Source organism: Tursiops truncatus, chromosome 17 (assembly GCF_011762595.2).
Source record: "Tursiops truncatus isolate mTurTru1 chromosome 17, mTurTru1.mat.Y, whole genome shotgun sequence".
Taxonomy (NCBI): Eukaryota; Metazoa; Chordata; class Mammalia; order Artiodactyla; family Delphinidae; genus Tursiops; species Tursiops truncatus.
In genome coordinates this window covers 34,408,625-34,421,692 of record NC_047050.1, presented here as the reverse complement: position 1 = coordinate 34,421,692, position 13,068 = coordinate 34,408,625, and the positions used below count along the sequence as shown (strand labels likewise).

At 36.5% G+C, this 13,068-nt stretch overlaps 1 protein-coding gene across 1 annotated transcript in view; it reads right to left on the bottom strand.

The window, feature by feature from the left end:
- LRRC69 (leucine rich repeat containing 69) overlaps positions 1–12,567 on the bottom strand; it is a 93,600-nt gene extending 81,033 nt beyond the window's left edge. The window contains exon 1 of the mRNA XM_019925154.2: positions 12,247–12,567. Coding sequence (XP_019780713.1) covers positions 12,247–12,429 — 183 coding nt within the window. The 5' untranslated portion in view covers positions 12,430–12,567. The remainder of the gene's footprint in view (positions 1–12,246) is intronic.
- Between the last annotated feature and the right edge of the window lie 501 nt (positions 12,568–13,068).

Here is a 13,068-nt window from a genome sequence, read left to right as displayed (position 1 = left end):
TAGTAGACGAGCAAGGATAGGATCCAAAATACAAATGGGTGATAGCCTTGGATAAGAGCAGGGACTTCCCCCTGAATTTGTTCGATTCTTCCTTAACCATTTCCCTCGGGACATAATTTCCAGACCCTTTACCATCCTGGTTACACTCTAATTTTTCTAAGTACTCCTTTCTAGAAACATGGTACCTAGAGTGAGACAGGAAATGTGATCTCATAGCATAGATCTGTTGGGACCATGGAATCTGCCTCAGGCAGATGACTACACTTCTGTTGCAGCCTAACATGGCTACAACATGCACTCTTTCAGAAATGGGGCACATGGTTGGTGCATAATTAATTTTGTCTGTGGCCAAGAAAAAACTACTCTCAAGGAGATAACTCGCATCCTGAACTTGTGCAATTGAATGCTTTTCTTAACTTAAATGTAGGAATTTACAGTTATCCCTGTAAAAATGTCATCTTGTTGGTTTTGGCTCAAGAGACATAAGTGGATGTGATGCTGTCACTCTAAATTCAGAATCTGAACTAGACAATGTCAGTGGACAAATGAGATCTGTTTTTCCCCTCCCCACTTTGGTTAATGCACTCATCTTTCTCATAATCATATGGTAGCCAAACTTTGGAATCACCTAGAACTTCTCTCTCGCCACCTAAATTCAATCAGTAACCAAGTCCTATTCTCAAAATGCCTCTTAGATGCAACTTTTTCAACTCTCATTGCAATTACCCTAACACTAATCCTCATTACTGCCTGCCTATGGCATTACCTAACTTAAGAATGTAAAGAACGGGCTATTTTATCATTTAAACTCCTTTTACCTGTCCTACTGGATTATATATAAAGAGTTGCCCAAATAATCAGTCCATGAGGAATTTCCCTACTTAGTATGTCCTAAATGTTTCTTGTCTCCCTGTGGCCTTTTCCACATCTTTGTATGCTTGTCCCAAATAGTGTCTGTGTATCCCAACTCGTCCTAAATTTGATTTGATTTATTTAATTGCATTGGCCTACTCATACCTCTAAGTTATAACCTGTCTGTAGCCTGCCTTGAAATGGACGTGTGTGTTTCCTCTTACATTTTGGATATGAGGTAAGCATGTCAGTGTCCATTGATGCCTTTGGGTTATAGACTCTAGATTTAATGTGTAGCAATCTTTGGATAAAGAGAGAAGAGGATAAGAAGTTTGAGAAGAAAAAGTACTGATTAACTTATTAATACTAATGACTAACATTTAAATAGAATTTAATATATGCCAAATACTGTGCCATGCAACCTTGTACATTGCCTCAGGTGGACTTCAAGTTACCCTTAATTTACAGAAGAGGGATCTGAGGTACAGGCTGTGATTTATGGTGAAATAACATAGCTTCACTCAATGGCCTATACTCTTAATTTCTACATTACACTATTTACTTTAAACTGTTTTTAAAAAGAATTTATTGTTGCTCAGAATGATCATATATATGGACATAATATATACATTCATTCATACATACATACACCCATTACACACACACAATAGAATTGTATGCAATATATGGATTTCTCATTTTAAATATTCTTGTTCTGTGGGTTACACCATTTAGTCAGTATTTTGCAGTAGGCAAAAGCACAGGCTTTGGAGACCATCTGCTATGCAATATACTCACTATGGGATCCCAAGAAAGTCATTCAAATTCCTGTCTCCCTTTCTTTTCTTTAAAATGGAGATACTAGCATCAACTTCTCAGGGCTGCCTTAAGGATTAGAGACAATATAATGAAGTACCTGGCAAATAGTGGATATTATGAAACACTAACTATAATCTTTTAGACTCAGGAGAAGACCATGGAACAAGATGTTAGACATACATGATGCTAGGAATGCTTCATATAGTATATATGTTGACACTTTGACTCAGTCTTCAATTTTTAAACCTGTTTTCTTAATGATTTCTAACTCCTTTTTTCAAAGATTTCTAAATTCACAGCCACTTATGAATGATATTTTCAGGAAAGAGAAAATTATCTCTGTTATTCTGTTGGCCACAGGAATAATGACTTTCTGTTAATCAGTTAATTTTGCTGGAATTTTTTTTTATTATTTCTACAGTGATAATGTGGTCAGGATTCTCTTTCCATTAAACTATCACTATACCTTGGTTCTCCAAATATTATAATGGATTTCTGTGTTTAATGCTCCCCCTTGGAATATATCACCTTCTCCAGGAAGCCATCTTCCTTTTGTAGTTGCATAACACTGTGTACTTTCTATGGCCAATTATTATCTTCTGCTGTGTATTACAGTGACTCATGTATATATCTTACCTTTACTATAAAGTTGGAAATTTTGCAATGATAGGGTATCTGTAATTCATCCAGCATTCAAAAAACAGTGTCTGGAATACAATAGCTGTTCAATAAATGTTAGTTGAATGCTGTCTGCTTAGATCATTTCTTTAATAAGCTAATGGTTCAAACTGTGAAGATACTCATTATGGCTCCACACCATTTGTCTTTTTTCAAAATCAAGTATCTATTGAGCTCAGTCAGTGCCAATCTACCCAGCTGGATTCACTTCCTTCTAATGGGCTGCATGCCTTCTTTATTCTAACCATCTGCTCATTCTCAATAACCCCTATAATCAATTCAATGTGATACCTATCATATGTATGCCTAGAACTTGGACCAGGTAACCTAACATTTAATTATGCTGTGCTTGTAGCTATTAATTATCACTAGAAAACTCTATGCTATTTATTATATCTTTCAATTACTTTTTTGACTTTTAAAATGATTTCCATGACTAACTTGGATAAATTTTTTTTTTTATGTAAAAAAATACCAGCTCAAATGTCCATTTTTATCGGGAAGTCTTTCTAAACTAAACTATGGCTTGGTGATACCATTTTGGAACAAACTGTTAAATCATTCACCTGTAACATGTACAAATATGTTTGAGCTGGTATTTGAAATATTAATCCTTAAATTCCTTAAAAGACAGGGAATATTTCCATTCACTGTACCTAAATAGTACATAACATAGTGTCACATGCTGTAAACTACTTAATAAAATAATTGAATCAAATTAATAAAAGAAAAATAAGACATTTACATTTTTTAATTAGTTATGTATATGGCCAAGGTATGTGGGACAGGGCAGCATTAAGGCTCATTCTACTAATTCTTTTTTTTTTAATGGACAATTTTTTAAAAATTTTTATTGGAGTTTAGTTGATTTACAGTGTTGTGTTAGTTGCATGTGTACAGCAAAGTGAATGTTATACATATACATACATACACTCTTCTTTAGATTCTTTTCCCATATAGGCCATTACAGAGTATTGAGTAGAGTTCCCTGTGCTATACAGCAGGTCCTTATTAGTTATCTATTTTATATATAGTAGCGTGTATATGTCAATCCTAATCTCCCAATTTATCCCTCCCCCCCTCCACCCTAGCAATCATAGTTTGTTTTCTACATGCTTATTCTCGGGTAATTTCAAAACTATTATTATTTAATTTTTCAGAAACTTTGTGTGTGTGTGTGCAGTACGCGGGCCTCTCACTGTTGTGGCCCCTCCCGTTGTGGAGCACAGGCTCCGGACGCGCAGGCTCAGCGGCCATGGCTCACGGGCCTAGCCGCTCCGCAGCATGTGGGATCTTCCCGGACCGGGGCACGAACCCGTGTCCCCTGCATCGGCAGGGGGACTCTCAACCACTGCACCACCAAGGAAGACCCTCTGCCCATTTTTTGATAGGGTTATTTGTTTCTTTAATATTGAGCTGCATGAGCTGTTTATATATTTTGGAGATTAATCTTTTGTCCGTTGATTCGTTTGCAAATATTTTCTCCCATTCTGAGGGTAAAAAATCACCAATTTTGATAAGTTTTTTTTTTTTTAATGCACGCTGATATTACAGCTGTCACAATACAGTCTAACAAAGTTGTCTTGAATGAAGTTAAAGACAACTAAGTGCTACTAGAGTCATCTTACAGAAATAAAAATGAAAGAGCTGTTTGGCCAACCCAATACATCAAGTCAGATTTCTCAAAACAATTATAGTTTCATTGGAAATAGTTTCAAGGTCCATCTAATCTCTAGAGAATCCCTGTGACCCCTAAGACCTGTTCCCTTAGAACCCAAAATTAATCCCAGTGTCATGAAATTGGCACGTCCTACTCAACAGTATTACAAGGAATCTCTGGCATTCACAGCAGAAGCATTAACAAGGCATTACCTTTTAGCATCCTGTCAGAAGCTTCTAAAGGAAAGACTAAAGAAGCAAGGATAAGAGTTTCAAATCTTGGAAAAGGGGAATTGCAACACAAAACTCATTCAAGTAAAATGTAAAACTTTCAAGTGTTTGGAAAAACTAAGCATTTGGATGTTTGAGTTGGGGTAGAGGCTAAAATTTTCTGAGTAACCAACATGGTTAAGACACTATACATGAGATAAATCAAGGGAGGCACAGAGAGATTATGTGCTCAGTTGGCAAGTCAGAGAAGAGGGTTGGGGCTCTTCTAGACATCTGACAGCTAGAGGAAGAAGCAGAAGTTCCAGTAGGGGTTCAAGAGGCTTAATGCAGGCTTGGGCATAAAAGCAGAGGCAAAGGAGGAATGAAAGTAGTGTAGAGAGAAGGAATTCACTAGGTGTCTGTGTGCCAGGACAGGATACAATAAACAAGTATAAGAAGGCCCTGTTTTTATAGCAAAGCCAGGCTTAGAAAACAGGAGGCGTTACCTACTTGATGGAGGAAGAGCGTATTTCCAGTGGATGGGACAGGGAAAGGACAGGCTTGATGCTGACAAACAGTACAAACAATGTCAGATCCTTTCTCTCTGCCAGACTTAGTGAGACCCAGAATGCCCAAGGAGGAAGAGATTGGGAAAGTTGTTGCATATGCTTTTCCTCTTGTGTTCCTCTGCATAACTCCCATCCTTCAGATCTTATCTCAATTGCACTTCTCAGGTCTACCTTCCCTGATTTCTCTGACTACAACTCCTCATAACACAATATAATTCTTCTTCATGACACTTTTCACAATTATAATTTTACATGTATTTGTATATTTGATTACCTTTTTCCACTAAACCTGAGAGTTGGGACACATGATGTTTTCATTCCTTTTTGTATTATCAGCATCTAGCAGAGTGCTAGTCTACTACTAGCAGGTACAATAACTATTTGTTAAACATAGAAAAGAAGGAAGGCATGAAGGGAGGGAGGGAAGGAGGAAGGGAGGGGCGTGATTGGGTTAGGGGGTCATCCAAAAGGACAGTAAAAGTATGAAAAGGAGAGACTAGGGATGCAATAACAATTTACAGACTACCCAACTCTGCTTAGAGTTGCCTTTATTTACTGTCAATTGTTTATGGTCAAATAAAAAGCTATGGCAGACCACATCTTTGTCCTGGGCAGCTACACGTGTGAACCACTTAAGGTGAACATTGCTGTACTACCATTGGACTTTATGATGCATGTCAACAATGCTGTACACAATTAGAGATAATGGCTATTTGTTTCTTTGGAGATTTTAAACCTATCATGATAGCTCTGTGTTTGACTAAGTTGGACTTTGAAAATGGCTTACATCCCATTTCACTCAAACTGACATTCGATGGTTTACTAAGTGCCAGGCACTAGGAACAAGACAAAGGTCTCCACCCTCAAGAGTTATAATAAAGTGCATCTTTGAAAATTGTTGATATACCAGCACTTCATTAGTCCTAGGCCAAATGCATTCACCATAAATTATAGGACATTAATCCATTTTTATCATGTCATTAGAAGTGAGTGAAAATTTCCAGTTTCATTAGTCAAATTAGCAAAGAAAAAAAGAATAGAATCCGTATTCTCTAAAGAATCTCCTTCCATTTTATCATTGTTGCTAGTTAGACCACCATAGCAACTCTAATTTATTTCAAAGTTTCATGTTGCTAGTTAGACCACAATAGCAACTCTAATTTATTTCAAAGTTTCAGTGTCAGGCATTGAGCTTACATATATTAACATTTAATTTAATTCCCAAATGAAGACAAAGACCTTACTTTTTTTTCACATCTGTGTCCTCAGGACCACCATAGACACAAGAAGATGAATGGTAAATATTTGTCAAAAGAATGGATATCTAAACAAATGAAGAGTGGGAACAATTCATGTATTGTTCAAACCTGCCACCTTTAGGCAATCCAATTTTTGTTTTTAGGAACTATAAATTGAACAACACACCCTGGTGAATTTCACACTAAGTGTATAGAATAATAAGACAATACAGCTGAAAACAACCTCAAAAGAGACCTCAGGGCTTCCCTGGTGGTGCAGTGGTTAAGAGTCCGCCTGCCGATGCAGGGGACACGGGTTCGTGCCCCAGTCCGGGAAGATCCCACATGCCGCGGAGCGGCTAGGCCCGTGAGCCACCGCCGCTGAGCCTGCGCGTCCGGAGCCTGTGCTCCGCAACGAGAGGGGCCACAACAGTGAGAGGCCCGCGTACCGCAAAAAAAAAAAAAAAAAAAAAAAAAAAGAGAGAGACCTCATTTTATACATGTATTCACCGGTTGACCTTGGCAAATGACTTAACCTTTCTGAATCATAAATTTTATTAACCATATGAGAGTGATAATTATAACTTCCTTGAAAATGAACAAAGAGTTTCCTAGCATTGTGCCTGGCTCTCAGTGTATGGTGGATGCCGTTATTCCATTTGATACCATTTTGTGAGTGCAAAAATTTTCTAAGTATTACTTTTGTTTTAGGAAGTTAAATATCAAGACTATTTTAATGCTGTGCATTCTGTGGCAAATATAACCCAAAAAATCAGTATATTGGGGCAAACTGGACTTCCTATAATGATAAAAGAAAGACTAACCCAAAAGTCAAGCAGAGTATAGACCCAAAAGAAAAAAAAAAAAAAAGATAGGGGGAGTTTCAATCATTATTGAAAGCACAACCTGTAGCACCACAAGAAAGAATTCAAACTAACTTTTAAAAAACACATTCGGGGATTTTATAGAAAATTGTTAGAGTAAGAATCATGATCATCTTTGAACTATGACATAAGTATCATCAAGATATGAAGACCACAAGGATACTTGGCAGCATTTCAGCTGAATGCCGCAATGCACCCTGCCTGCTTTATCTGCTATATTTTTCTCCTTAGCACTAATACTACCTCCCACCTGTTTTGCATGTTTCTTTCTTGCATCTCTTCTGACTAGAACATAGCTCCATGAAGGCAGGTATTTTCATCTGGTTTTTTTTTAATTGCCAAATTACCTGAGACATAGATGGTGCTCAATACTTAAGTGTGGCTTTGAATAAATGAAGGCAGAAATTGAGACCCAGTGAGATTAAATATCTTATGTTTAGTTGGTGAGTGGCTGAAAAGGTTGAAGTATCAGGACTTGCAGACACTCTTCCAGGGCTCTTTGCAGCTCTCTAAGCTCTCTCTTTTCTGAGAGTTTTGTCTTCCCTTTCTATTAGCAGCTGGGAGAATGAGCAGTATTTCTGAACTGTGTAAATAATCTCTATCCATCTTTTGAGGGTTTCTAGCACATTTTATTCAAGCTGCTTCTAGAACTCCCATTATAAAGGGAAAACAGATTTTCTTCAAAACTCCACAACATTGGAAACTCTACATGAAAAAAATAGCTAGTTCATAGCAGTGAAACAATAATGCCATTAGCCTGAGTCTGACTTGTAAAGCACTTTAAAGATAGACCACAAGAAGCCTAGTTTCTAATCAGTTGAATTCTTCTTTAAAAGTAAAATGTGACTTCTTCTTTCAAAGTAAGGGCTGAGCTGAGCCAACACCCTGTTTAAGGAAATTGAATTGGGAAGTCAAAATTTAGGATCTCTCCTAAATAGTCAAAGGATGAGGAGGAGAGTAATGCGGGAGCCACAAGAAGACAAAGTGATAATGATCAGACTCTTCGGCTTTTTTTCCTGAGGGAGTATAATTTACAATCTGTAACTTTTTTACTAAACAACTATTAAACAGGAGAGAAGGATGCACATGTTTTCAGATATGCAAGAGTTCAAAAAATTTAATTACCACATACCTAGACTAGGGTGCTATCTGGAGAGTTATTTCTACAAAATAAGTGAGTAAACCAAAAAAGAGGGAAAACATGGTTCTAGGTAACAATGGGTCCAAGTCAGGAGCCGCAAAGGGATATCCGGGCTGACAGTATTCAGCAAACCTAGATAGTAAGCAGCTTAAATTGGGGCAGGAGGACAGAGGCTCCTGGAAGGAAGTTACTCAAGGAAAAAGCACATTTGATAGGGTATGTAATATGATCACATTTAAAATAAAATGAGGCCATGATAAAGGCAAAGGCACAAGAATAAGTGAAAGACAATTAGAAACCCCAAGGAAACAAAAATGGTATATGAGGAAGAAAATATAATCATAGTATATTAATTGGTTCCATATAAATGAGATTTACTTATTAACAGTATATGTTTTAGAATTTTATAATTCTCCATGAGACAAAGATTTAATCATGGTGATAACTGAATAGATTATAAATACTATACATCTCATAAAAGTAAGAAGTTTATAATTTGTGAAAAGGAGGAGGGAAGGAGAGCTGAAACTGGATCACAGATGCCAACATTGCCATCTTACCAAGTGGGGAATAAAAAGAGATTGTAGTTGATGAAGAAAGAAACAAAGGTTGGGAGATTGGGATTGACACATACACACTACTATATGTAAAACAGATAACTAATAAAAACCTACAGTATAGCACAGGGAACTCTACTTGATACTCTGTAATTACCTAGATGGGAAAAGAATATAAAATAGAGTGGGTATATGTATATGTATAATTGATTAACTTTGCTGTCAGCAGAAAATAATACAACATTGCAAATCAACTATACTCCAGTAAAAATTAACTTAAAAAAAGAAACAAAGGTGTAATAATATTAAATATAAAAGATAACTATGGAGAAACTAAACATATTAATATAAATATATTTGGAAGATGAAGGAGTGTGATATCTAAAATGGACAAATCAAGAAAACAAAAAAATTAAAAGTGGTTATAAATAGAGGTCAAAATTGTGGGTGAGAGGGAGTGGAACAGAAGAGAGTTACTTTTTATTATAAACCTTTTATATTATTTGATTTTCTTAAAACAATGCACTGTTACTTTAATGGAAAAAAATTCAAGCAGAGGTGGAGAATTGGCTCTTGGTTCAGTCAAATTTTAAATTCCTTTGCAAAGAAACTCCTCTGTCTCATTAGAAAAGTCCATATCCCAAGGATATCCACTCTCACCACTATTATTCAACATAGTTTTGGAAGTCCTAGCCATGGAAATCAGAAAAGAAATAGAAATAAAAGGAATACAAATTGGAAAAGAAGAAGTAAAACTGTCACTGTTTGCAGATGGCATGATACTATACACAGCGAATCCTAAAGATGTCATCAGAAAACTACTAGAGTTAATCAATGAATTTGGTAAAGTTTCAGGATACAAAATTAATGCACAGAAATCTCTGGCATTCCTATACACTGAAAAAGAAAGATCAGAAAAAGAAATTAAGGAAAAAATCCCATTCACCACTGCAGCAAAAAGAATAAAATACCTAGGAATAAACCTACCTAAGGAGGTAAAAAATCTGTACTCAGAAAACTATAAGACACTGATGAAAGAAATCAAAGATGACACAAACAGATGGAGAGATATACCATGTTCTTAGATTGGAAGAATCAATATTGTGAAAATGACTATTCTACCCAAAGCAATCTACAGTTTCAGTGCAATCCCTATCAAATTACCAATGGCATTTTTTACAGAACTAGAACAAAAAATCTTAAAATTTGTATGGAGACACAAAAGACTCCAAATAGCTAAAGCAATCTTGAGGGAACAAAATGGAGCTGGAAGAATCAGGCTCCCTGACTTCAGACTATACTGCAAAGCTACAGTAATCAAGACAATATGGTACCAGTACACAAACAGAAATATAGATCAATGGAACAGGATAGAAAGTCCAGAGATAAACCCATGCACCTATGGTCAACTAATCTATGACAAAGCAGGCAAGCATATACAATGGAGAAAGGACAGTCTCTTCAATAAGTGGTTCTGGGAAAACTGGACAGCTACATGTGAAAGAATGAAATTAGAACACTCCCTAACACCATACACAAAAATAAACTCAAAATGAATTAAAGACCTAAATGTAAGACCGGACACTATAAAATTCTTAGAAGAAAACATAGGAAGAACAGTCTTTGACATAAATCATGCAAGATCTTTTTTGACCCACCTCCTAGGGTAATGGAAATAAAAACAAAAATAAACAAATGGGGCTTAATAAAACTTAAAAGCTTTTGCACAGCAAAGAAAACCATAAGCAAGATGAAAATACAACCTTCAGAATGGGAGAAAATATTTGCAAATGAATCAACAAAGGATTAATCTCCAAAATATATAAACAGCTCATGCTGCTCAATATTAAAAAAACAAACAACCCAATCAAAAAATGGGCAGAAGACCTAAATAGACATTTCTCCAAAGAAGACATATAGATGGCCAAGAGGCATATGAAAAGCTGCTCAACATCACTAATATTTAGAGAAATGCAAATCAAAACTACAATGAGGTACCACCTCGCACAGGTCAGAATGGCCATCACCAAAAAATCTAGAAACAATAATTGCTGGAGATGGTGTGGAGAAAAGGGAACCCTCTTGCACTGTTAGTGGGAATGTAAACCAATACAGCCACTGTGTAGAACAATATGGAAGTTCCTTTAAAAACTAAAAATAGAACTACCATATGACCCAGCAATCCCACCCCTGAGCATATACCCTGAGAAAAACATAATTCAAAAAGACACATGCACCCCAATATTCATTGCGGCACTATTTACAGTAGCCAGGTCATGGAAGCAACCTAAATGCCCATCAACAGATGAATGGATAAAGATGTGGTACATATATGCAATGGAATATTACTCAGCCATTAAAAAGAAATGAAATTGGGTCATTTGTAGAGACGTGGATGGATGTATAGACTGTCATACAGAGTGAAGTAAGTCAGAAAGAGAAAAACAAATATCATATATTAATGCGTATATGTGGAATCTAGAAAAATGGTACAGATGACCGGGTTTGCAAGGCAGAAATAGAGACACAGATGTAGAGAACAAACTTATGGACACCAAAGGGGGAAAGCAGTGTGGGGGGGTGGGAGATTGGGATTGACATATATACACTAATATGTATAAAATAGATAACTAATAAGAATCTGCTGTATAAAAATAAATAAATAAAATTCAGGGGAAAAAAAGTCCAAATCTGTTCTACAAATGCACTTTTGGAAGTTATTATTAAAGGGGGAGTTTTTGAGTATTACCATATTTCTTGGAAAGATATGGCCACAGACTACAAACTCAAATAATTTTGGAAACCTAAGAGGAAATGAGGTAGGTGAAGGTAAGAAACTAGAGTTTTGTTTTGTTTTGTTTTTGTAACTCTGAACTCAAAAGTAATGAACTATAATGAACTACAATGACTTGGCTGGTTATAAGGTTGTTTCAGTGCTGATGACAGTTTAGAAGTGAAGAAAAAGAAAACTGCAAAGTTAATATCCCTTGCCTTCTCCCAACCTCAAGATTTTAGCAGCTGGAGTTTCACATTGTTCAGCAGAAATGTTTAACACAAGCATCTGGGATTCATCCTGTTGCTCTTTAAGGATATTCTTTATTTAAAATACTAACCTTCTTTTAAAGACTACTTCAGAAAAAATGAATGTTCCCTCCTTCCCATTTCCTGCCAACACTCCATTTCAATGTTCAGCCTGCTCCAGGAAATTGAAAAGAACTCCTTTCTTACATCAGAAATATCTCTTCATTCCATATGCAAAAGCTTCAGGATGGTCCCCAGGGTGAACAGCATCTCCAGGATCCTCAAACCCACTTCCAGATGGAACCCCCAAGGTAGACAAGTAGATCCAGGCTCCCCACCCCTTTCCAGATGGCAGCCTCCAGAAAGATGAGTATAGCAGAGACCTAACCCTCTGATTCCAAATGTGGGTCATAGAACACATGGATAAGTTGAAACATCTTCTCTCCCTACCATATGTAATTCACTAAGGGAGAAAGCCTTCTGATCCCTTTCCAGCAACCATCCACATTAGTCTCCAGGGAGCTAAGTCTCCAGAGACTGAAGGCTTCTTGTTTTCTCAACTCTTTTCTCTCCTCCTATTTTCCATCCTCAATTGAAAAAGATAATGCTGTTCCTCACCTGGGTCAAGGTGCTTATCTCTGGGCACACTTTGGGGATTCGGTTATTCTGAAGGTGTAGAGTCTTCAAGCCAGGCAGTTTTTCTAACATTGAGGGCATCTTTGTCATGTTCTTTCCATTTAAGGTAACAATTTTAGTGCTTTTACCACCCTTCAGTGCTCTTATTAACAACTTTTCAGCCATGGGCTTGGAAGAGAAATAGCTTCCTTATTACACATCTTTAGAACCTCTAATTGTAGAATTGGTGTGTCATGGAAACAAAAACATTCTGAGATCTACCATGTTAAAGGTGGGAGGCATTAGATAGTTTCCTGTGTAAAAGGTACGGAGGGAAAATAACTGATTCTGGGTTTGGGGCAGGAAATGTACAAGATGAGCCTAGAATATCTTGTGCCAGAGACAAAAGTTACCAAGGACTAATGAGATCACATCAAAGGACACAGAAGCCACTTCTAAGGGCTCCCACTAGTCTAAAATGGGAATATTTGAGTATCAGAAAGAATGATGAGTGGACCGAAACATCAAAATAATTAAAATCTAAGAACTCATAATGGTATTATAAAAATAAAAGAAACCCATTGACTACCTTGGGACTTGCTAGGGAACCAACTCATAAGACTGAAAAATGATAAAGGAAAAAAAATGAAGTATTTATTCTGCTTTTCCAGTACAAACTGCATTTTGGTGTAACCTAATAAAGTTCTTACTCATAGAAAAATAGAAGCCAATAAATGAGGAAGAAAAAAAATGATTTAGAAAAAAATCACCATTTTGGTAAATCTAATGAAATAATGGATATACGTAAAGATCATAATTGGGTGC